Source organism: Buteo buteo, chromosome 2 (assembly GCF_964188355.1).
Source record: "Buteo buteo chromosome 2, bButBut1.hap1.1, whole genome shotgun sequence".
Classification (NCBI taxonomy): Eukaryota; Metazoa; Chordata; class Aves; order Accipitriformes; family Accipitridae; genus Buteo; species Buteo buteo.
This window is the reverse complement of record NC_134172.1, coordinates 40,056,984-40,083,216: the sequence shown is the minus strand read 5'-3', so window position 1 is coordinate 40,083,216 and position 26,233 is coordinate 40,056,984. Positions and strand designations below refer to the sequence as shown.

Genomic DNA, 26,233 nt, shown 5'->3' with positions numbered 1-26,233 from the left:
CTGAGACCAAATGGTATACATCTAAGGGTGCTGAGAGAGCTGGTTAATGTCATAACAAAGCCACTCTTAGTCATCTTTGAAAGGTCAGGGGATGTTTCCAACACATGAGAAAGGCAAAGGTTGCAAGCATCTTTAAAAAAAGGCCAAAAGGACAATCCAGGGACATACAGGGTGGCCAGCATCACTTCATTCCCAGGTAAATCATTGAGTTAGTCTTCTTGGAACACATTTCTGGACGCATGAAGGAGAAGAAAGTGATTTGGAACAGTCAGCGTGGATTTAACAAGAGTAAATCATACTTCACAAAACTGATTGTCTTCTATGATGAAATGACTGTGGATGAAGAGAAAGCAGTAGATGTCATTTTAGGTGAATTCATCAAGGAAGTTTGACAGTGGCTCCCACAATATTTTTTTATCCAAGTTAGATGGATAGATTGGATGACAACTAGACAGGTAAAAAAACTGGTTTTATGGCTAGGCTCAGAGGGTCATGGTTAATAGGTCACACTTTACCTGGAGTAACAAGTGGAGTACCACAGAGATCTATCCTGGGACCTGTTGTGTTTAACAACTTTATCAATGATGCAGAGGAGGCAACAGGGCTTGGTTTTGTCAAATTTGCAGTTGATACCATACTCAGGGGTGCAGTTGATGGGCTTCAGAACTGGGCTGCTGTCCAGAGGGACCTGGGCAGGCTGGAAGAACATACCAGCAGGAGCTTTTTGAAATTCCATGAGGACAAATCCCCCGCCTCTGGGAATGGAGAGGCCTTTTCACTAATCCAGGCAGAGGACTGCCTGGCTGGGTAGCAACTCTGTTGAAAAGGTCCTGGGGGATATTAGAAGGCAGCAAGCTGAAGATAAACCAGCAGTATGCCCTGGCAGTAGAGAAGGCAACAGCATACCAGGTTGTAATGACAAGAATATAGCCAGTAGATGAAAGACAGTGATTATCTTCCTCTAACTGGTGCTCATTAGATTGCATCTAGACCACATACTGTGTCCAGTTTTGGGCCCTCCCCCAAATGGGCCAAGGAAGATGTTGACAAACTGCAGCTAGTTTAGCAGAGGGCCAACAAGATAGTTAGTGGCTGGAGCACTTACCCTGTGAGGAAAGGCTGAAGGAGCTAGGTTGGTTCAGCCTGGAGAAGGGACAGCTTTGGGGGACCTAACAGTGCCTGGCAATGCCTAGGAGGAGACTATCAAGAAGATGGATCCAGGCTTTTGGCTGAGGTGTATGGTAGGAGGATGAGAAAAAATGTACATAAACTAAAACAAGAGAGGTCCTGGCTGGATATAAAGAAAAACTTTTTCATCATGAAAACAGTTACGCTGTGGAGGAGGCTGCCCAGGAAGTTGTGCAGTCTCCATCCTTGGAGATTTTCAAGATGCAACTAGATAAAGCCCTGAGCAATCTTGTCTCCTCTTGTATTGAACCTGCTTTGAGCAGGAGATTGGACTGGAGACCTCCTCAGGTCCCCATCCACCTGAATTATTCTATGATTCTATGAAACTGGGTCGTGAATGAAATAATGGTTATTTCTCTCCATCAATTGTAAAGAGAGCCTTGGATGACTAACTCAGCTGTAGACCTCTATATCATAAATATCTAATGTTAGATTATGTGAATCTCACCTAGTGGGCCAGCTGTAGAACATGTGACTGGAGAATTAAGTTGCTCTTAGAGCTAGAGCATCTGTGTGCTAAAGGTATTGCAGGTAGACTCAGAGCATCTGTCCATCTCCTTGTCCTTCCACACGTGTGTAAGAGTTTCCCTGAAATTCCTGCTGATCCTTACACCATAGCATGGGTTACGTGTGCCTTTTCTCCAAAATATAACCTGTTAACTCTCTTTTTGCTGCTTTCTCCTTTCCTACAATTATTCTCAGCATCCCAAATGCTTCACATGTGAAAGAACTAATGATCCAGTTATTCTTTGCTTTACCTCTCCCTTTTTGCTGGAAGAGTAGTAAATGACCTGTAAAAGGGAAGATGTATGGCCAAGGTGTGAGAATTGGCAGACATGCATTCATGGCATGAAAGTTTAAATGTTGTGGCACGACAGGTAGAGAGGAGGTTGGTTATGGTTAAGAGGGAAAATCTTAATAAGCATCATCAACCAGTTTCTCTTACAGAGTTTTTCACCAGCATCACTTTGTTGAACAGACATCAGTGTGCAGCAGCTGTGTCTCCCTTATAATTTTTCCCCTTCCAGTTTTCTCATTTTCTATAGGTTTCTTTCCTGGCCAAAAAACTAATGGATCTTAGGGTTGACTGGATGTAGCATTCAACAGTAATTGTTGTACATCCAACAAGGAAGTGAAGTCACAGAATCATAGAATCATTTAGGTTGGAGAAGACCTTTAAGATCATCAAGTCCAACCATAAATCTAACACTGCTAAGTTTATCTGCTGCCTGTAGGGTCTCACAAGCTCAGCCATTAGTTTCTAAAACATTACATATGTGCCATAATGTTCATATACGTGGAAGCTGTGAACTGCATGAGTGGAATGTGCAGCAGAGTGAAACATAAAGGATGATTTATGAGTGAGTGTAAACACACGCATGCTGAGTGTGTTTTGATTGCTTATTAATTAGCTGGCAAATGTGTGGGGCGAGCAGAAGCTGCAGTTGTGCCAACAGTGTGACACTGAATTTTATTAAGAGAATTCACGGTAGAGGAGCAGTACACCGACACTGTATAAAGCTTCCTGGCAAGATCTGGATGTCTGTGTCTAGTAGGGATCTATGGGTTTCTGCTTTCAGCCTTAGGTTCTGTCCTGTCATCCTTGCTTTGGAAAATTAAAGCATTATTTGTACATTGTGCATCCTAAAATAGATTTTCATATGGGTTTGGGTGTTGGAATGTGATTCCTGCTTTGAAATGTAGGGTCTAACAAAGTGCCATTTCTGAATGAAATATGATAATTAAGTCTTGTACCCATTTGTATGTGGCAAGCTTGTTCTCCCTATGTTTTCTAAGCTATAACCCAGCTACTTAGTGATCTGGCCTGTTATTTTACAACAAAAATGTCTGTTCTCACTTGGATGAGAAATCTGTCTAGATGACAGGAGTTACTGCTTTGTAGTCCAGCTCATCCTGGAGCAATAGTAGTACTGGCTTGCTGTAGTGGTGAGGAGTCGTCTTCTCTCTTATTCTAAATGGAGTTAGAGGAAACCTGCCTGGGAGACAGTCAGTGTGAAAGTAGATAGTGTATTCTTCTACTTCAGGTCTCCCAAGGAGAGTCCCTAGTAAGTGGTTTACAACTTTATTCCGTCACAACCAAACTAAAAAAAAAAAAACCACGCTGTGTTAGTTTAGATACAAGTATTTGCATCTGCTCACTTACAACTTAATGACTTGATTGAAACTGCAGCAAGAGAGAGTAGTGGACTGTGCAAATAGAAGAAAGGGAGTATGCAGATGCTTGACACCTTCAGCAACAGTCTTGCTACAGTGTTTGCAGACATAAGCCTCCAGCTGTAGGAGTCCGGTTTGTTGTTGGCAAAGCCCACAACAAATTTATTATTTCCAGATAATAAATTGAGTTTAGATCATGTAATGACATTGGAAGCTGTTGACCGAGAGTGTGTCTGCAAGAGGGAAGAAGCCTCTTAATCCTCTTCACTGCTTCCTTCATGAAAGTTGGTTCTGAGTTTGATATACCTTTTCCCTTGGAGGCAGCGATGCCTTCCCACTGGCATTTCTTGACCTCATAACATCAACCAGGGAAAGCAGGAGGACCTGATAAAACAGCTAAGCAGACTTATCCAGAAGACTCTCCTGTCAGTTCAGGAATCTGTTGGTTTGGCATGTGTGGTTGCATTTTAAAAACATAAATCATACCAGTGCAATGAACATAGCTTTCCTAAAAATGTAGAGAAACTATCATGCAAAACACAACACCTGGGGAGGGACTGAGCAAGGTCTTTATAATCAGTCACACAGGGTAAATGTATTATTTAAACTAGAAAGGCTGAAAAACACGCTTTGTGACAATGTGAGAGGAATTTTCTGTGTTCGTAAGGAGTACAGTACCACTTATTTACAGTTTTTCAAAATATAATTCTATCACTTCATCATTTAGCTTATTTTAGCAAAGAAAGGTGAGTAATTTTTTTTCAGTTATTCTGATTCTGTTCTGTCATGGAGCTGACAAAACTTGAGTTCTTGCATGTGAGAGTGATTGCTGATTATGGAGCATACGGCTAAGTTGAAGGAGAAAGTGCTGCTCAAGTGACTTTAATAGTATGTGTTGTCTGAAAAAAGGCTGAACGTGCTGGGAATACAAATGAGAATAGCAAGCCACTAAGCCAGATGGTCAAAATGCCTTCATAAATTGATTAAATAGTTATGAATGTATCTTTTCTTTCACACCGTTCAGATATGCCAGATCATCCTTAGTCCATGTAGATCACTGTAACTGCAATGGATGATCCATACATAGGGTTCTGACTTGTGTGAATGAATGGGTATAGTCATTAATATCAGTGTACCTTCAAAAGCCCTTGAAAAGTTGACATAATATGTAGTCTTTGTCCCCAAAAGTGTGTGTATAACTTCAAGTAAATGAGCAGTACTGCTGAACTACGGACTGAATTGATTTTGCCTGCTCAGAATGGGAGAGCTGTGTTTTTTAAGGATAAACTCTGGAATAACAGAGTGGACAGTAAGGTTTGCTATTAGAGAGTAGGATTGCTCTTAAAAACTGCTAGAGATATTAGTCTTATTCATTTAATAGAGCTGGACTATCAGAGGAAGGTCTATGCACTTTTTTATTAACATCCTTGGAAGAATTTGTTATTAATAAATTCAAATGCCTCACTACACACAGGGTGTCTTCCATAAAGCTTACAGGTAACCCTGTGTTTTCACAGATTCTTTGCATGGGACAATGGATGGAGTTTTTCTCTTTGAAGATGTTGCTGTGGAAGACAGTAAAACCATGCAGGGCTATGATGCAATTGTTGTAGAGCAGTGGACTGTCCTGAAGGTATGTGTGCAGTTTTTCTTCTTTGATTTTTTTGTAAATCAAAATACTCCAAGACTGTGAGGCAGACTCTCACATACTGATCTGTGCTTCAACAGTACCAGACAGGCAACTGAGGTAAAGGAATGCAACATAACAGTAATGCCAGTTAACCACACTCTAGGTTTGTATGATGCACTTTTGATTTTTATAATCTCTGTGCTTTACTGGGGGGATAGGAAATGTGAATGATGGTGAGCAGTGAAACTCAGGATTGCCTGTCCCAAAAATACAGATGTCTGCTAGATTAACTGTAAAGAGGATCTCCATTGGTTGTCAGGGCAACATGATCACACAAGTCACTGTAGCATCGCAATTCTAAAGGCAGCGGCCCTTTAGGTAGGCCTAGCTGCAGTAGGAATGCAGATAACTGCATTTGCTTCTGTCTGAAGTCCTTCATATGCTGAAAGAACTGTATATTCTGGATAGGTCCCTATAAACAAACCACGTGTGTTATAGATTGGCTTTTTACTGATCCAAGTGCACACTCACATCAATAGAAACACTGTTTAGATCAGATCAGTCGGTACTGATCTTCGACAGCAAATTTGATACACAGATAGGTATTTGAAAAGCTGGGCTTAAAATTCTTTGTGACTTGAAGCAGAAAGATCACGGGGGAAAAGAAGATACAGCTGTGTAACTCTTGGAAGGTTTGGGGTTTTTTTATTTGATTACTTGTCTGCCAGAAATAGATGTTATGTATCTATAAAGGCAATACCTGATCTTTTCTCGTGGAATATATTGTAAATGGTGTAAAATCCTAAGATAGACAAGCAAGGCACACACATGCCAAAAGGATGGATTAAGGGAAGAAGGGACAGATGCTAGACCAAATGTATAAAATTCCAGACTAGGATTAAGAGTTTGGTTATTAAATGATGACTTTGTAGTGTAGCAAGAAACGGCCATATAATAATGGCTAGAAAATTCTTGAAGAACAGTGTAATGCGTTAATGGCAGTTTTTCTTGTGCTAATATGCATCTGAACAAACAATTCCTATATTACATTTAATGTTATTCCAGTTATTACAACTTGACTGTAAGTTCTTGTTCATTTTTAGGGTCAAATTATGGTGTTGCCACTCAGGAGCAAGGTTTTGGTATAATGACAGATGGTTCCATGAGTGTATTAGGTCAGTGCTGATCAAGAAGGCAAATGTTAAGAAGCATTAATGTTAACCATATGTTACAAACTGTTAGGAAAGGAATAGAGGGTGAAACAGCAAGCATGTACTACTACATACTACTGTATAAGCTGTGGTTTGGCAGCACCTTATTTTGGAAGGTTATGTTATCACTGTAATTGTTCAGAGAAGAGCAGTGAGGATGATCAATGATACAGACAGCTTCCATGTTAGGAAAACCTTACATGGTGTGTCCTTTCAGCCTGGAACAGAGAAGAGTTGCAGGGAATGGTGTAGGTAGAGGTCTCCTAAATCACAGGAGGCATGTAATTAGGGATTAATTGTTTGCCACCTCTTCCAGTTTAAGAGCTAAGGACTGTCAAATGGCACTAGTTGGGGCCAGGTGCAAAGCAAACAAAAAGGAGATAATTCAGGTAATTCTTTATGCAGCAGGAAGCAGATCTGTGGAACTCGTTTCTGGAGAATGCTGTGCATTCAAGAAGCTTAGATGGGTTCAGGTGAAAGCAATGTTGTTTTTTTCCTCTAACTTATCTATCTCTGTGTTTATACAAGCATTTTAATTCAGATCAGGAGTGTGTTTTTGAAGTAAACCCCTTGATCCTCCCCACTTAATATGCCTCACCTCACCTCACAGAATGGTCTCGTATTGGACAAACTCAATTCCTTTCAGTAGAAACTAAACCAGACATGCTGAGAGGAAGTACACAAAATATTTGGGGCAGGTATCCTACATGCTTGCCCTGATATATATTATTCTTCCTTAGCTGTCACTTACAGCTATGTTAGAGACAGCTTTCTGAGTTAAATGGATTCTTGGTCTGAACCAATTCGGCTCTTAGACAACCAGTGAAAGGTTCTCTCTGTCACTAGGATACTGCAACAAAGTTATGCACAATGGCCCCTACGCACCTCTTAGTTTGCTCTGTGAGTACACAAGGAAGTTTATCTCAAGCTACATGACAAGGACAGCATCTGATAATGGGGATCCTGTGATGGCAGAGTGGTGACCAAAACACTAGGACACAGCAGAAGAGTATCTTCTAGCAGGGCCCCTTGAAGCATTAGAGCCCTGGTAGGTGGAGTATCATTTGCCTGCAATTCTAGCAGTTCCATGCTGGAGACACAGCTGGTCAACAGTTTAAGGAATCAACCTCCCAATACCATCTGGTGTGTCAAGAGATGCTGTACTACTGCACACCATGTCTGTGTGAGGGCTAATGTGGAGAATCTCTTGTTCCAGACATAAGATTTGGTATGTCCAATTTCAGAAACTGACTGATAGCATATACACAGCTTGTCGGTATGATCAGATTATTCTCTGCTGTAATTTAAAAATTGGCTGCTGGGTGTTCCCTGGCAATTTTGCTCTTCTGAGATCAAGTGCCCCTCTTTTGGGGACATTAAGAAATGTGTTACCCACCAATGTGAAAGTGGAAGAATATGGAGAAGAAATAGCCTGCTGAAGGAAGGAGGTTGAGGCGTTGGGGAACTCTTACCCCATGGGTCTTACCCATTTAGAAGAGCAGAGCTGACCACATCTGTTTTCTTCTCCTGACAGTTAAATAACTGTCTGGATATTTCATGTCTCATGCTTTCTGAGACATAATAGGCATAGGTAGGTAAAGTCATCAAGTGAATGAAAGAAAGACCAGAAGCTGGAGGATCTGTAGGCACTTGCCGAGTGTTGTACCCAGAAGACTAAGTTGCCTCTTCATTAAACCCTGTTCAAATTCAGCTTTATTTACCATAAATGTGGAATAATGCAGTGGCAGAGGAAGGGACTGTAAAATGGGGGATGTAGAGGGAAGGAGATGGAATTCAGTAGTGACAGATGATGTCCGAAAGTCAGTAAAGCCTTTGTTTCTGTTATGAGTACTTCAAAGTGAAATTATCACAGAGATAATTATGGAGCAGTGGAATGACTCAATAATGTAGACTTTCTTATTTTTTTTGTATAGGTTCAGCTCTGATCTAGATTAACGTTTTCCATTTGTTGTTTTCATTTGTACCAAGACAGTGGAAGAAGCCCTGATGGGCAGCATGACATAAATGTGTATAATGGATCCTTATTTTAAATTTGTATCAGATATGATTATCTGGGTGAGCTATGAGTTCAGATGTGGTCTTAACTGAATGTAAATTTATTGTGCTGTATCCTAATTAAGAAGAAGAAACAAACAAAGGAATCCCACCCACAACAAAAGAAAGCTGTTTTAAAAAGGAAGACATGTAGCATGTATCAATGCCCTTAGTAATGAAAAAAGAACCTTTCTAAATGAAATGGTAAAGTTTTGCTGTTTAACCATAAAGGCAAAAGAGACAGTTTGGCATACCTCTTAGCAGAGAAAGTGCTGCCTTTTTAATTGCTGAGGCTAATAGAGAAAACAAGTTGAACAGCGTGATGCACTCTGTGTGTGTGTAAAATGTCAGTTTGTAGAGGATGTAAAGCTCGCAGCTGTCACAGTATGTGGTCCCAGCCAAGCAGCAGACAGGATGTAATAGCTCTGAGTAATTTAACTCTTTCTTCTCGAAGTAGAGCTGTGGCATTCTCTGCAAATGACCACAGGACTTCTAATGACAAAATGCTGCTCTCATCCTTATCACTTTAACTCTAAAAATGTCAGCGCATATTATTTCCACCACAGCCTCTGAGATCTAGCCCTAAAACTTGTTTGATGGTTTTAATTCTGCTTGTGTAGGCAAATGTGGGTAGACAGTTCTGATTAATCACAGCCTGCATGATTTCCCTCTCCCCAACTCTAATCTGTCACCTTCTCTTCCCCATTACCCAAAACAAAATAGCTAATACTGTCTTTAAAATTTATTTTAGATACCTGCATTGTTCTGCTTCTGAAGCCTTGTTCATTTTGAAAATATTGTCCTTAATTTACAGGTATTTTCTCATTAAAAATCCTTAGCTGGTGATTCATCACTTTATATTTTTTGCTATACCATATCTTTGGTGTACTGACATGAATTAAAATCTCAAATACATCATGGTGTTGCCATTTCCCTGGCAGAATCAAATGGGGTCACTGTCCGCTGTAGACACGGTAAACCTTTTAAACTGCGACATACCAAAAGATTAAAAAAATTATCTCTGCTGAGCCTAGGCTGCAAGTTGCCTTAATGTAAGCCTTGAAACAAATTCTCTGGAAATGAGGATTTGATTTGTCTGTAAATCTGATTTAGGTCATATGTCAGTTAAGCTATGTTCTGCTGTTTCTGGCCATGGGAGAAAGGCATGACCAGGTCAGCAAAGGAGCTGATGGTGATGACCATGAAAAGCAGTTGTGTGCGTGACCCTCTTTACCACCCAGAGGACATATATGTTGTTTGGGCATAATATTTCAGCATTTGCCCCTTGTTGCTTTTTAAGAAAAGCTGAACAAAAACCTTCAGGAGCCTGTTACCTTCAAAAGGTTTTTGTAATTCTTGTTTCATTTTTTTATGTAAGATATGAAAGCAGCATATATACGTATATATTTGTCTACTGAACTCAGTAGACATATGCTCTATACAGGATTAAAATCCACAGGCTAATCTTTCTTTGGTTTTGTTGATAAATTTAGTAATGAAATCTAGCAATACAAACTTGGAACTTCCCTGATACATTCTTGTGGTGCTGGCAGTATTGAACGTCTTAACAAGGCAAACAGTTCTTCCACATGACTAAAGGGCACTTGAAGTAAACAGGCAGAAAAGCACAGGATTTAAAACAGTATGAATAAAAAAAAAAATCGCTTCCTATCTGTCACAGGTTTGTGACAAGATCAGCGATAAGAATTAGTTCTCTGCTCACCTGTCAAATCTTTCAGGAAAAAGTGAGCATGCCAGGTCTGAACTTTCCACTTAAGAACAAGCTGAGAAAAAGTATTTCAGTCCTCTTATATTGTCTAAAAAACCACACAGGGCACAAGTCACATTTCTTTTCCCCAGCAGGTCACCTTTAGCCAGGGGGTAGGGCCCTGGCTAACGCACCTCTTTGACCCTATGCTCCTGTCTGGCAGGTTTGGGAGGGGCCTCATCATTTTGAGGCGCACGAGAAGCAGGTTTTGGGACCCCATAAATTGCATACACAGCCTGCATGTAAGTGAAAGGCAGTGCCAACATTTGCTTTCCTGCCGCCTGAACCGGTGGTAGTAGAGGGTCTGTGCTTCAGCTGTGTTTCTTGCGTGGAAAGAGATACTAGTTCTGTAATGGTGGAGTAGTGCACAAAGCCTTTTTGCAAAAGCCAAATTTTGTTTGAGAATAAATTATAACCAAAGGAAATTATGGTGGGGAAGCTGCATGGAGATGATTAAGCTGTGTGTGGTAAGGCACCCTGGAGTATACAAGTTCTCAAGTAGTGTTTTTCTATGTTGGGTTTTTTCCCAAAACCAGTTGATGGACAAACAGTAAAATCAGTGCTCACCTTAAGGTACAGCACACATGTCTTGCAGGAATTGCGAAACTAAAAATGCCAGAGTTATTTAAGAAAATGTACTTGGATGGATTGCTAGATCACATTTCTTGTGCTCAGTGGCCAATTATGTGGAGTTGCCCAATCATGTGTACATTGCCTGTGCAATGGTAAGTTTAACACATTTCATAAGGTACTTCTGTGCTTCCTATGCGGATAACCCTCCGTGTCAACACGTTCACCTTGTGGAGCTTTTGCTACCTATCCTGTGCTTCTATAAATGCAAAATTGTGTTGCTATGCAAGTGTGCTTCTGTGTTACAGGTGCAGACAATATCAGGAGCACTCAAACATTTTTGTTAGCTTATACACGTGCTAGAAAGCAGGATTTCCATCTGCAGAAGTCACTGAGAGAAGTGGGCTTTGCAGGCAATGGACTGTTTTTTGGTTGTTTTTCGTTTCACCCTAGACATGGAGACAGATGTGAATGCTACTCAACAGCCTATGTGTGTATTGAAATTGTGACTGGATACATCTGAATCACAGAAAAAACTGTCTTAGCAGGATGCTACCCCATATAGTGTTAGACCCTTATAGTCTCAAAAATCTTTCACAGTGCATGAATTCACATATATTAAGTAATCATAAATAACTCTAAATGACATATGCCCAGAATAGTGAGCAAAAAGTCTGTCTCTGGATTTAGTTATTACTTTTTTTTCTATTAACTTTCCACTAAAGTCCCAATTTGGCAGCTAGTCTGTGCTGGTCAGGGACCCATCTGCTGCCAAAAGCCACTGGTGGTTTCTAAGAGCACAGGAGCTGTCGCACACCCCTCTGCTATACAGCTAATGGATGTTTAGCAAGTGTCTGCTAGCAAAGGTGCTGTGGTGTATTGCACAAGGAAATTTAGGAGCAGCTCAATACTAGAAGAGCATAGTCCAACTTTTATTGCTGCAACACTTGTGAAAGTTCTCTTTTGCTTCCAATAAATGTTTTTAATGGATCGATAATGTTACATTGTTAGCAGAAATTACCTTTTGGAAGAAGTCTGAAAAGGAAAAAGGCAAATAATTCACAAATTTATAGCTTGGATTTAGTCTTCTTGTTGGCTGTGTTACTGCAAACATAAAACACTTGCTGCACACTTTTATCGGGTCATTCTTGCACAGCCCATATATTCAATTTATCTCATTTTATTTTCCTTCTTTTCCACTAAGGTGTAAGTTCTGCCTTCACCACTTCCTCTTCCTCCCTTCAGTGCCCTAGGAGAGAAAGCTCTGGCTTTGGCAGTGGTGGGGACTGGTAACCAGCCCTGGCTGGAAGTGCACGTTGCTTCCCTCGTGGGCCCTCCCCTCTATTTTTTGTAAGGAGCTGGGTTTGAATGCACTGCCAGTTTTCCCCAACAAACAGTAGGTTACACTTTCAAAGCAACTCGTGTTTTTTACTTCCCATCCTCTTTGCCATCTGTCTATAGATCTTAGTACGCAGTCTGTTAAGATTTGCCAATAAAGCTTTTATTAAGATTTATTTAATGGGATTTTCAATCTTCCACTTTTTAATCATGTTGGAAAAAAATATTAAATAGTCACAATCCATAGCTGCCTTGTGACTAAATCACATTCACTTAACCCAGGAAAGAATGATTTCTAAAGAACTTCTTTCTGTCTCATAGGAGCTTAATAGTTGTCTTGTTTATTATCTTGCTGTGGTTAAAATTGCTGCAGTAGGAGGGAAAAAGAAAAGAAAAATTGTTAATGCAGTTGTTTGTGTGGCTTGCCCTAGATATTATCGTTATCATTTTTTAATCATTTTTTTTCTTCTAATGAGTAGAAGCAACTGTGAAAGGAGAAAATGCTGAAAACAAACAGTACAACTATAAATAAAATGAATTCTTTTCATGTGATGCAAGTCAAGGGAAAAAAACTAGCTTAATATGCTCTGGCTTCTTGACACTCAAGGTGTGATCAGAGATTACTTATCATCCACAGGAGAGTGGGAAGCAAGTTAATTAAAATTTTCCACCCTTTCACTGAATGAAATGTCTCCCAGTTTGAGACGCATTATTTGAACACTTCTTTTTCAGAAGAGCTCTGGCACATACTTTCTACTTCTGCTGGTGTTCAAATCCAATGTTTGCTAGCTAGAAAGAGCATTGCAATTTCACCTTATGTATGTTTGAAATTTCATTTCCATTGTCTCAAACAATAGTAGATAAAATAATTTTAATTATTGTATCAAATATAAAATGAATACAAGATGACTCTTTTCCTCTGCACCTGTCCCCCAGTGTATTCTTTATTTAGAAGCATTTTTGCTTTAGAAAGCATTTAATATGACACCAATTAAAGGCCCGTATAACTATGACTCCTGCTGGCACACAAATTCCAGTCGTGGGATAGGATTACAACTGATGATTCAGGAGGGGGAGGGAGAAGTAATTTCTTGTGGTCTTAAAGAAAGCTTCAATTATCTGTATTTGCAAGTAAGGAGCTTGAAGCCCATATGAATTACACCTGTTTATTCAGGAGTGACTCCTTTCTCTTGTCTATCATCTTCAAATGCAGCCAATTATTATTAGTAGTTTATTCCCCCAGGGACCTGGGGAAGAGGTGCGGTGTCTGACTCCAGCAAGGCATCCTGCAGAGTTGGAGAGAGCTTCTTAAAGAGCATGTGGAGCTCAGAGGAGGTGTGCACCTCTGTATAATGTATATGCTTCCTTCCTCCAAACAGCCTAACATGCAGATTGTCGTGTCATGTACCAGCGCATAGGAAAAATAAGAGGTTACCTTTTTGTAACATTGTACAGCATTCTTTCAACAGAGTTTTTTACATTTCCACATTTAAAAAAAAAAAAAAAATTAAGCCCAACTGACTTTAATTTAATCTTAAATTTATTTTCCAGTAACTTTACACTTTTACATGTGCTTACCTGCTCTTTTCCTTTCTGCACTATTGGTATTGCGAAATACAACATCATCTGCTGCAGATGATGCTTAATCCTGACAAGTCAGACAGGTCCAAAGCTGGCCTTGTTTCGCCACTCAGAGCCTGCAGGGACAGTGGGCTGTGGCAGGAGTGACGGCGCGTCCCTGAAGCAATTTGGCTTCTGCAGCAGCCAAATGAGCTCTGTGTGGTATTGACGTCCTTCCTCATTGCCATAATCTCCCTCTGATTTTTGACGATTGCTGCACATCCTGATGCAAGGAGAAGGTTCTCCTTGCTAATCGCCAACCTTAGGCAATGAATTCAAAATAGAAATCCTCTTTGCAACATAAGATGTTGCTTGGGGCACAAACAAGGTCTACTGTGCCAGTCTTTCCTGACCTGCTAGTCTTCCACCCTCTAAATGAGTGAGCTCCTTCTGTTTTTTCTTCTACAAATGCTGTTTGATGGAGGGAATGTTTTGTTCATCCTTTTATGTGTTCTTCCAGGCACCTCATTGCAGGCTTGCCATGGTGGATGCTCTGACCTTATTCTTAATGCTTATGTTGCATATTTTCGTCTTTAGTTTTGGAAGGCGTTGTTGACCAATCTCATAAATCTCAATGTGTTATTAATGTGTTTTCTTGAGACATTAGCTCTTAAAGGCATCTAGATACCTCATAATTTTTGCATTACCTTTGATTTTAAAAACTGGAAAGAGGGTGGAAATAGCCATCTTACAGAGGGAAATGGGAGTCTGAGGAGACTCTGAATCTACCACGATCACAGATGTAGGATAAGTCCTGATCCCTTCAGAGGACATGAGTCAAAGGCCATGTCGTATTGCTTCCCTCTTGCAGGACAACTCATTCCTCTCCTGGAGTTAGCAATTCTGGTCTGTACATGGTGATGTTGTAAAGTAGCAGTATCTCTGTAAGTGCCTGAAAGCCTCTGTACAGAAATCAGAAGTAACATTAGTAGAGTGTTCTCTTGCATGCGCTTTCTGGAGTAGAGTTTTTAAACATTCTCCTTTTTAAGCAGGAGTGATACAGCTTCTTCAGCTATTTGCATTTGTGGTCATGATCAGGTTTTTAATAGGTATAGTCAGGCAGTCATTCAGTTATGAAGATATCAAGTGACCTAAATTACATTCTTCAGAAGAAAGGAATAGCTGAGATTGGAATTCACTAAAATACCTTGAAATAACTACAGCAGGATTTGGATTAGTTCTGATCAAATGACTATTTTATTACGGCGGAATAAATGGATTTTTTTGAGCTGCAAAACTATTGTGCCTTACCCAGTGTTGAGAATTGGCAGTTAAAACTCCTTGCGTGCACATGAAACCAGTGTAAGTGCCTGAGCTTTTTGGCAAATTTAATTGTTATTCCAATTGAATGTAGTTATATTTGTAGAGACTAGTAGTTACCATTTGCCTGCTTTGTGTTTATTAAAATTAAAAACTAGTAAATATGCTTTAACATCTATTTGTTAAATTACTAGAAGTCTTGGCAATTAGACACCTCACTGGAGCAATCTTTGTTGAAATCACCAGTGGTTCTTTCTGTGTGAATTACAGGGTCTACCATTTGGTAGAAAGAGAATTAGCAAGGCTCTGCTGGGTAGATCTGCAGCTGGAGCCAGACTTCTGCACTGAAAGGCAATGCTTTTGGTCTCACCCACAGATCTCCTGATTCAAAATAAGAAGGAAGCAATGTGTATTTGGGGGTGATAAAAGGAATAGATCTATACTTATATTCTATTTATGTTGTTGTTGGCTATATTGCTCTTGATCCGTCATGGCAGAGTAACCTGACTGATTTCAGTACAAATCTTCAGGATTTACTCAAGCCTAGACAAGTGCAGAATCCAGGCAAAGCAATGTTGTCATTTTTCAACTACTTGAATATATCTTTTTGCTTGGGAGGAGGTAATTGGTAAAATACAATTAATTTGTCCTGTTCAGATCTGGAATCATCTAAAGCTAGATGGATGACTCAGGCAGTGTAAAAACAAGATCACATATGTCTACCATTTTAAACACTCATTTAACAGTTTGTGATGTACAGGTCCTGTGTCTCATATTTTTGAACATTTTCCTTCCTGCCTAGCTGAACATACAAAATGACCCACTTTAGTACAAAAACGCATTCTCCCTCCCAGAGCACCCACACATGTATTTTTTCTTGTTGTTTTTTTTTGTTGTTGTTTTTTTGTCAGACTGAATGTCACACCCCAGTTGATAATGCTAACTGTTGATTGTTCTTTCCTAGGGAGTTGAAGTGCAGACGGATTACGTTCCGCTGCTGAATTCCCTTGCCGTGTACGGCTGGCAGCTGACATGCGTGCTTCCTACTCCAGTTGTGAAGACAAACAGGTAGGTAGGAGGTGGGTGCTGCCTTTTGGCGAGGGAAGTTGCTGTACGAGCACCGCAGTCCATACAAGCAATTCTCCTCGCAGTTAGTGTGGTTTTCCTTGCATGTGCGCAGTAGCTGCCCTTGCAGGCCCTGCTGCAGCTGTTCTCTGGGTTTTCTGAGCATCACAAGCCACATGGGGCAGGAAGCATGTGTCTGGTGGGCAAAATACTGCAAGGCGGCAGTGCGGTTTCTGCATGAATTTTCTGGGTATTGTCTCTGCCTGTCTGTAAACTCCTTGACTGTAAAAGTCCCACTCTGGATTTCCTAGTAGCAACTCTTGGAGCAGAGACAAAACCTGTGATAATGTTTGGAGTGACATGTTGCCTGCCTGAAGAAAAGTAATTTTATTCTTAATCGATGTCTGTCTAATGCTGCTGATACACACCGTCTAGCTGAGAAGAACCATGTGAGATTGTGGTGTATCATTACTCTAGTAGCCTTGTTTGCATGTATAATCATTCTGCGGTCTACTTTGCTATTATTGATAGTCTGAGTTTTTAACTATAAATGCAAGTCACTTAAAAATACTCTTCATAACTGTGGTGAAAAACAATCATCCCACTTGTTAGTCATGAAGATAGCACTTTCTGAATTTTCACTGGTGAGGAATATATTTTTATATATACACCAATATAATCAGTCATGATTTTTTATCTTAAAAGAGTGAAAATATACCCAGTTCTTTATGAGATCTAGATGAAGACTACTCCTACACATAAAAACCTAAAAAGTAAAGGCCATCTGTGCTGGGAGAAAAACGATATTTAAGTTTTTCATATATGTTTAAATATAGGAATGAATATAAAATCACAATTATGATTTGTAAGCCCTGTCTCTTAAAGGTATACATGATTTTCTATCTCTTCTAGCTTTCTGTATCCCATTTATAACTTCAGTAACACCAGTCAGGTTGACAGTGCAGGAGGGCACCCACCCAATCTAACCACTGGTGGGTGGCATTTGCTTGTGCCTCCTACTGTGGTACAGACCCGTGCGGAGCACCCAGCCCCGTTCAGATGGGTGCCTCAGAGGGAGGGAGCACTCCGGTGTTGCTGAGATGCTGCTACACACAGGCATCATGGGGCTCGGGTTTCTTGCTTTTTGCTCCAAACAATTTATTCTGTGTTCACACACTAATGCTAAAACATTCAGCAGAAGTATGTCACAGTCTGACAGGCTCTATCAGGCTGAACAGTTGCGCTTTTTTCCCCCTAAATACCAGGCTGCTCAAAGACACAGGGGACAGGCAATGTTTAGGTTATTCTTCAGTTTGTTGTTTTGACCTGCAGAGGTAAGTGACTGAGATGGAGTTTCACTTTGAATGATGCTGGATGTGAATTTAATTCATTCTCAGGAGTGTGCATTTGTTTCTTTTCAGGGAGGGGAATTTATCCACAAAGCAAATTGTATTTCTTCAGAGACCTTCTTTGCCCCAGAAAGCAAAGAAGAAAGAATCTAAGGTAAATAACCTTGAGTTCCTGGTTTTTTTTGTTTTTTGTTGAAGGTATTTTAACATTGTAATTGATTTCCCAAAGAAGTAAAAATGGCCTGTTCAGTGTTTCTGTGCTACTGTAGCAAGATACAAGGAACTGAACTATTCAAATGAGAGAAACAAAAAATTCTTAAATGATGTGAAAGCTCTTATATTTCATTCTCTGTTGAAGAGAAGCAGCAGAAGAGATATAGATTTCTCTTTACAGCTGGGCCATAAACCTTCCATACATGACCTAGAATTCTCTGCTCACGTTCACTGCCTGCAAGGTGGAACCAGTACAATTTTCTCTCACCTACTGCATGTCTTTTCTATTTAAATTGGTCTCTTTCTTGCTACGTGTATTGATGGAGCCTAGCACGGCACAGGCCTGATCTTGGCTAGTGTTTCTATTGTGTGACTGTTAATGAATTCTGCTAGAATTTAACAAAAAAAGTCCCCCAAATCCAGCTAAATTGTCCAAGAATGTAGCTGACAGCTAATGATGCGTGTATGTGTATACATGTATGTATTGCCATTTCCATTTTTAAACGTGTAGCTGTGGGAGCCCCTGCCCAAACCTGTCATGCCATACAGCTGAGAGGGAAATAAAAGGACTGGTTTAAACTGGAAACTGGGGAAGTGCTGACCTTCCTATAGTACTTGAATTTGCCTTGCTCTTGCAGTATGCAGAGGGATCAGAAAAGCCAGATGAAGTAGGGAAAGGATCTCTGAAACCACATGATGAGAAGGTTGCTAATTAATACAGGCTTGTTTTTATTCTAACTCTGTGCACTTACGTGAGTGCTGGCTAGCCAAATGTCACCTGAAGGAGTGGTGCGCTTGAGGCCCTGCAGAAACTGAGCTGGAGTAGGAGATTGGAAATGCTAAGCACAGCTGAGCACTAGGAGCATTTTACCCAACATTTTGGGTAACTACAGATAGTTTTCATCTATAAAGCCCTCACTGGTTTGGAGCCAGGTTCTGTGAAAGTCATCTTTTAGATACAGTGGAGACCAGGAGAGCATTTGAACTGACTGAAGTTAGGAAAGAACCGCTGGGAGCATGATTTAGGATTTACCCTCTCTCATTAGTGAAGCTGGAGCCCAGAGTGTTCTGTGAATGTGTTACAAAGCCCATCTTTCTTGTTTTTTCTCTTTGTTTTCAGGTGATTAAAGGGATCTTGGGATGAGGGTTGGAGTGCCTGTATTTGGTCATTCTTTTCCTACCACTTTGTGTGGTTTTAATGGAAAGGGTGGGAACGTAGAAGCAATTGTGTGTCTTCAAATAGAGAAATTAGTATGATACTGATTTCTTCTATTATAATAACAAATGCATAGCATCCAGATGACTCAAAACTTTGTTTAAATTTTTTCATTTGGGAATATAAAAACTTATTTAACAATGTCTGGTTGAGAAAACAAAGGATTTACTCGTTGGCAGCATTAAATATACAGACGTATTTGAGGGCAAATATCACTGCAGCACATTTTCATACCAAAGGTCAAGGAAAAATGGGGTACATTGATTATAGTTATATAAAGAAATGTAAGACTGGTTCAACGTCTGTAAGTGATTGTTATGAGTCACATCAAAGATGCCAAACCTAGCATTTGATTGAGTTGCTGAATATTCTGCACATACAATGTCACAGGCTCTCAGCATTTTGCTAACTTGTGATACGCCATGTCTAAAATATTTATAGATAAACTCTTGGAGGAGGGAAATAGGCTGATAAGATGAAAAAAGGACATTGCAGTGTTGGAAACTGATCTATCCTACCTAGGCACAGCAACCAATGGCTGTTCAGTTTAGCCAGAGGAACAGAAAAGGAAACGTGCAAGGAGGGGTACAACTTATTTTTCTCTTTAGTAAGACAGAAGTACTCTTATTAGTGCAATATTCAGTCAGCGATGAGGTAATGGTGTTCATTCACTTTATACAAAAGTGCTGTATGCATTTTTGTGAAATACAATATAAATACCTGACTAAGTATACATACATTTGCACATACACACAGAGCCTGCTACAGTTTGATCTTTATCACATTTAGGGCCCTGATCTTTCCTTCTGTCAAAGAGACCTGTGAGTTAAAGGGGAGCTGTGGGTGCCCAGCACTTCGGCAAATCAAAAAAAAATATTCAGGTGTCTCTGAATTTTAAACAGTTGAGCTCTAGAACTGAGATATTATCTTTCCTCTTTCTCTAAACTGTAATGAAGTTTAAGTGAAAGATAGCTTTCTCTATGTAAAACCAAGTAAAACCAAAACTGGCTTGTGAAAGCCAGTTTCTTTTTTTTGTTTTCCTTTTCTTTTTACATTAAGTTCTGGCTAGCAGAAGGAAAGAGCATTGCTCCATCTTTGTAATCTAATAAACTTAATGGGTTTTGAATGGCTTTTTGATTAAGGAATAAATAGCTAGATCAAAAATTTATGAATATGAGTCCTTCTTTTGACCAACCTCAGCACAGACCTGGTTGCACTGGAGAAAATGGCTTTTGGACCACAGCTGAATCTGCTGAATGTCCCAATGAGATTATTTGTGCCATCAAGCATTGCCTCCTAACCCATCCCTGAGTTTCTATCAGCATGGGCACTGCTGACAAAATGGTTGTGTACATTTACATGTACTTAGCAAACGTGTAGGATGGCTCAGCAGTGCCATGGAATATGGTCTGCCTTTCCTTGGGAAGGTCCATTTATTTTTTGACAAATGAAGCAGATACATTGGTGGCATATTTGTCAGCCTCTACGTATGTTATACCTGTCGAGTCAGTATTTCAAGGTACTGCTAGTTCCTTTTTTTTTAATAATAATAGTAGTTAAAACAGTTCTTCTGAAATGGTGGCTGTGGTAAGTCTTTTGGTGAGTGCTGCGAGAGGCAGCCTCATGCTTTCTCATCAAAAAACATTCATACAAATGGTTCAGACTATTTTACTGTTTGGGTATAGTCTTGGGTATAGTGTTAGTTCTGCTGCGAACCTGGTGAAAAACACTGGAATAACGCCATAGGATTGCTTCCTCTGTCTGCACTTGTGCAGCTTTGCATATTCTTGCTTCGCACACAGTGCAGGTTGTCTGCCAGGTTGCTATAGGCCTCAACAGTGACACAGCATGCGGAGAGGAACCCACTAGACATGTGAAACAGCAGAAGTAGAATGCACCACAGTCTCCGCTCTAACAGATACATACGTGTAGGCTCAAATGCTCTTAAGTCGTCTGATTTAGCTATGACATTTTTTTAATCTTAGGTCTTTTTGGTCAAACTAGCCTTTGAATTAAAACTGAATAATAAAAACATTTCTACTCAGGAAAGCAACTGTCCATGTGAGATTGTCTCTAATGGTCTTTAACATTTGGATATCTTACTTGTAGTTTCACTGGAGGTTCTCCAAAGAAGACGTGCACAACAAACATATGAAGAAATCCATGAAGACTAAATTAAGTACTAGGGAGAAGCAAATGGCAGAGGAGAAGCAGGAATGCGAAGTCACAGAGAACACAAGAAACTTAGAAGCACAGATCTCAACAGTAGCCAAGCCCGATCCAGAAGAGCAGCTGCACGATGTCATAGACTTGGGAGACGAGGTAGCAGGGACCAACGACAGAGGTACCCATCACGACGGGGCGTCAGAAGAAATATGTCCTGCCAGTTACGATACTGATGACAATGACGTGCAGGTCTGCCTCAGCCAGAGTACGTCTGGCTGCTGTGTGGATCAGGTAACAGAGGGGGGAGACTGTGCTCCCGTATCGGACGGCTGCAATGGCAGCAATGGGGCAGGGCTGGACATGGACTGCTCCTGTGAATGACACCTACATTTCAAGAATCCTGTGAGTTGCTGATACTTTGCCAAGACAAAAGAACAGATTTTGCTAATCATCATCGCTAACTCCATTGCTCAATTCAGCATTTCTTTGGCATTGCACTTACTTTGCTTCTTAGCACACTGGTATCTTGATATTTTAAGTAACTACAGGGCCCGGGCTTCTTAACCCACAAAAATTAATTGCAGAATTCTGTCCACTTTACAGAGTGGGAAATGCCCTATGCTATCTCCTGGAGCTACACTTTAAATTTAAAAGTAGGGACAGAAAACATACTTGGGTTTTTCTGTGACCGACCTTAGCAAGCTAGGTTTATATCTAGGTCAGGGCAAACATTCCATGTGGTCAGATTTTACTCTATAATACTTTCTTGTCCACCTAACTTTGCTGGAGAAGTTATTGTGCCGTATGTTGTCATTAAGCTTTAGTGTCATGAAAATGGTATTTGGGCTTAAACAGGCTGAAATTGGAAAGCTTAGGTAAGATGGCTGTTATCTGTATTTATCTCAAATTGCATACTTACTGATGATACTGTCTTCTGAATTTTATTAACTCCTGCAGATCTTTAAGCAATAAGCAAATTGTTTGCCTACTTTAGGCACACTGGGTAAACAAACCCCGTGGTAAATTTCTGTGAGGCAGATGATTCCAATATAAAATGCAATTTCCTATTCACTTGTGTTTACGTTCTCTTTGCCAACAACAGTTTCTCAGTAGTTATGGGGGCTTCAGAAGATAGAAAAAGAGGGGGAAAAAAAGCAGGTAAAATGTACGTCTTTCAGTGGCTATCTTCACTAAAATTGGAATTAGATGTTACCTCCTGACCCTTGCAGGTGATTTTGCACCACTTCATCACTGTTACAAAATATGTTGTGAGGAAGAAGTGAAATTGTACACAAATAGCAGGGGTCAGTGGCCAACAAATGTCACTAAATGACCTTACAAAATGCAAATACCTTAACAGAGGTTTTTTTTTTTTATACAAGTAACCATATTTTGGGACTGATACCTAATGGAATTCTATAAAATTACCAACATTTTTATGTTTGGGGCTACATTAAAATATTTACAAGTGAATGTACATGTGTAATATAGTTTCTGTGCCAATGTTCTCCAAGTACTTCAGTGTTCTTAAAAATGTAGGAAGTAGTTGTTTCTCTCTTCTTAACCACCTTCATCCCTATTTAGAAGTGGTCAGGTAATGTGGGAACAAGATGAGAAATACATTCTAAATTCCCCTGCTTTTTGTTTTTCTAATGCAAGAGCTCTGTAAGTGATTTGCTGGTTTTTCCCTTGACTGATTTGTGCCTGATAATTTTCCTTAGTCTTTAAATCAAAATGCTGTACAAAGAACTATGGTCTGTATCGAATGTGCACCTAGAGTGGTTCAAAAGCATCTTCCATGCCTAAAAATTACACAGTTGGCAGAACATTGCAGAGAAGGGAAAAATCATACCACTTTGAATATTCATCTAATTGGGACAACGGCACTCAAGTTTAAACCATTCGATTTCACACATACAAAGCACGGTGGTATTTTTTTCATTGATTAAAGAGTTTTTTATTTTTAATTCAGTGGTTTAACCACAGGCATATAAGTAACTTCAGTTTCTGGTGGTATTTTTCAATTATTTCATTCTGTTTCTTGAAATTAGACTGAAGTTCCAATAGCCTCAAAATTAGGTTGTTTCAGTTGTTCTACTTAACTACAAGGTTTCTGCTCTGTACAGTTTTAAGTACCTGTTTGCAGATTTTATTAGCATAAGATCCTTCTGACGGTTTCTATTTCAAGGACTAGCTTTGTATTAATCTTGTTTAAAAATATACTGTATTTAATGAACATTTTACTAGTAGAAAGTGTTGCAGTAGAAAGAACTGTCCAGATACTTCGGAATAGAAAGTGTTTATTGGATTGCAATTTGACCTTGTTTTACTGGATCCCAACTGCTTACAAAACTAAAGAAAAATAAAGGTCATGAGGAGATTTCTTATTTGTGGTACTTGCACAACTGCCAATAATTTGTCCCCAAAAGGAGGAACTCGGGGTCTCTTAAGTGGTGATGAAGGGAAGCTCCTTACTACTGAATTAGCAGTAGTTACTAGTGCTGGAGAACTGGCTACTTGGTTTTACGTCACCAGTCTGACAGAGCATGTAGGGGTCTATGAGGAAGTTGCACGTGTTTAAGTGAAAGCTCAATTTAAAACTTTGTTCCTGTAAGTGCTGGAGTGGCTTAGGGTTGGGAAGATTTGAAGAGAACTTTCATGGGTTTTCAGTTTAAAAGGGACAAACGGTTTTGGGTTTGTAGTCACATAATCAGTTCCAACTTGTGACTTTGAATTACTCTGAGTTAGTTCAGCTGTCTGGAGTCGTGCGCGTGCTTTCACCGTGTCCCTGTCTCACGTAAACCGAGAGAGCTTACATCACCTCGTAGGCAGATGTTACAGATGGGATGAGGGCTGGGGAGGGCAGGCTTGGGGCACAGCAACAAGACTCCGCAGCTGTTAACGTGTGTTTTCTCTCAGCTGACTTTTTGCCATTTGGGGCTTGAAAAAGCAAGACCACCAGAGAGGCCAAGGAAGTGAAAGCAAGCAGTCATCACCTTATTTGAAGCCTGAATGGAGAAGAGAAAGGGCTAGGCCAGAGCTTAACTCCTGCATCTGTAAACCTGACCAAAAAATTGCAGGGAAATATGCCAACAGAGGAGAGACCGTATGTGGGAGAAGCTGAAAGGGGAGGTTGGCTGCAGAGCTACAGCCTCCATCTTCAGTGGGGCAGGGAGGGGCAGGAGTCCATACTGACTTCTCACCCAGAGAAGCCCCAGCTCCACAGCAGGGTTTGTCACCCCCAGCAGAAGGCGGAGAGAGAAGCCAGGCCCTTTCCTTTCCCACAAAGAGCCACCATCTTAAGCCCAACCTATTTTTTTCCCCCAAAACTAGGCAGACTCTCCCAGTAAGGATACAAACTGATCTTACCATGCCTCTCTCGTAAGGGAAGGAGACACCCATGAGTATTGCTGGCATGCCTAGGGAAGGAGTTGATGGGTTGCGCTGCCATGTGTTACCGATGCCGGCTGGGCACAGCAAAGCACAACAGCACACGCAAGTGGCACTTTGGTGCATTTTAACGTGAACACCTCCCTGATAGACCAACAAAACTCACGTGTGTGGACCAGCCCCGAGAGCTGCCTGCCTTTGAGGGAGGAAGACGTGAGCTACTCTGTCAGGAGAAGGAGTTACACATGCTGGTGTTTAGAGGAAGTGGTCACTTGAACAAGGTGACAGTTGTTAAATGGAATGAGTTCAAAGGAGAAAATCCAGCTCAGACAAATGAAGAAATGTCAAAGGCTGAATGAAGATGGCAAAGAGGAGTAGCTGAATTAAATGAAGGATCAAAAAGGGGTTTTATATTGAAACGAACAGTGGGGGGCAGGGGCAGAAGGGTAGAACTAAGATGGGTGGGAAGTCCAAAATGTTGAAGCATCATCAAAATAAGTTTATGCAGAGTTTAGGAGGGGTTAAATGCACGAACGATTTGACTGGCACTTCATCTTGCATAATTTCTTTGATTATTGGATCTGTGCACTTGAAAATGGTGTAACTGAAATAGCTCAAAGTAGCTTTAACATATGCATGGAAATGAAGCTAAGAACAAAACAATATACTTTTTTTTTTTTTCCTAATTTGGCTTCTCTATCAATCAGCCTCGGTTTCTGAGGTGAGCAGGGGAAGGGCTTTGCATTGGGATACCCTGCTTTTTCTTTGTAGTTGCTGTGACTCTGTACATTTGCCTCTGGGAGCCAATTACAGGGCAGAAATAAAGCACGATCAGCTTTTCATGCAGGAATTTCATCCTCCCAGAACTGAAGCGTATAAGAACAGCAGACACTAATTTCTTGCTGATAAATACTTCTCAAAAGTATGAGGAATGCTGGCTAACAATACCAATGCACCTATGAATTCAGAGTTGCAGATGCAATTCATATGTCTCCAAGGCTGTTGGTGGAGATGTGCTTCTGGCTTTAAAAGGCAATCCTTGCCAAAGCCTCCATCAGCAGAAGGGTGCCTGTGGTGCTGAATGTGGCAGTTGACTCTAATCAGTACCTTACCTATACGCTGAAGGGTGGAGGGAAAGGCTTGTCAATTTAAGAAGTGCCTTCTGTTATTCACTCTAAAAGCACCCTACTAACGAAAATGATGGAATAACTGAATAGCCACTCTTTTTTTCCAGTTAATTAATGCAAAGCCTATAGGAATCCTTCATATTCATTGTACCAGATGAGCACAAGGCAAACTGGTAAAATAAAAGTCACGGGAAGAAGACGACTCAGTGCAATAAGGCCGTAACACCAGGTAACTCACAAAAACCATCTCACTAAGTTTAAATATAAATGTATAGATGGACTTGTACCTCACTCCTCATATTCTGTTGTACAAAAAAAAAAAGTAACAGTCTACTTTTTCTCCTTAAGCTGCTCCTTAGCTGATGACACAAGTCTTAAGACGAGAAAACATTTTTCTAAGATTACATGTTATGATTTGACAATGTGATGAGAATATTTCTCCAACGCTGTAGCTGCTGAACAGCAGGAGTTGCTCTCTGTTCCCACCAGTGTAGGCTAATAGTGCATTTATTTATTTGTAGAGCATGTTTATATAGGTTAATTTTCCCGGATTTTTTTCTCTTCATGTATGGTGGAATCAGATTCAATAATAGACTTTAAGGTGAAACTGATGTTTCACAACAAGACTGCTAAACTCTAGAAAGAAGAGACCTCCAAAAGATTCTTAAGTGTCAACAGGAAAAGGCTATGGAGGAAGGGGATGCTAGCAACTTCCCTGGCTTCTTGGCTCAGAAATGGCATTTATGACCATTACCTGCATTATGGAATGAAGGTGTTCTCTGCCCTTTGGCAGGATAACAGCTCAAGGTAAGAAATAACTTCTTGTTAACAGTAACTGAGGCCACTGGTATTTGGGGGTGGGGAGGTATGAAATTTTTTTCTCCTCTATCTT

The 26,233-nt window shown here is 40.3% G+C and overlaps 1 protein-coding gene across 3 annotated transcripts in view; it reads left to right on the top strand.

The window, feature by feature from the left end:
• The window catches only part of RFTN1 (raftlin, lipid raft linker 1), a 96,562-nt gene extending 73,364 nt beyond the window's left edge, over positions 1-23,198 (top strand). For all 3 annotated transcript variants that reach the window (XM_075051863.1, XM_075051870.1, XM_075051878.1), the window contains exons 7-10: positions 4,881-4,996; positions 15,780-15,883; positions 17,302-17,383; positions 20,768-23,198. In XM_075051863.1, the coding sequence (XP_074907964.1) occupies positions 4,881-4,996; positions 15,780-15,883; positions 17,302-17,383; positions 20,768-21,205 (740 nt within the window). In that variant the 3' untranslated portion in view covers positions 21,206-23,198. The remainder of the gene's footprint in view (positions 1-4,880; positions 4,997-15,779; positions 15,884-17,301; positions 17,384-20,767) is intronic.
• The last annotated feature ends 3,035 nt before the right edge of the window (positions 23,199-26,233 follow it).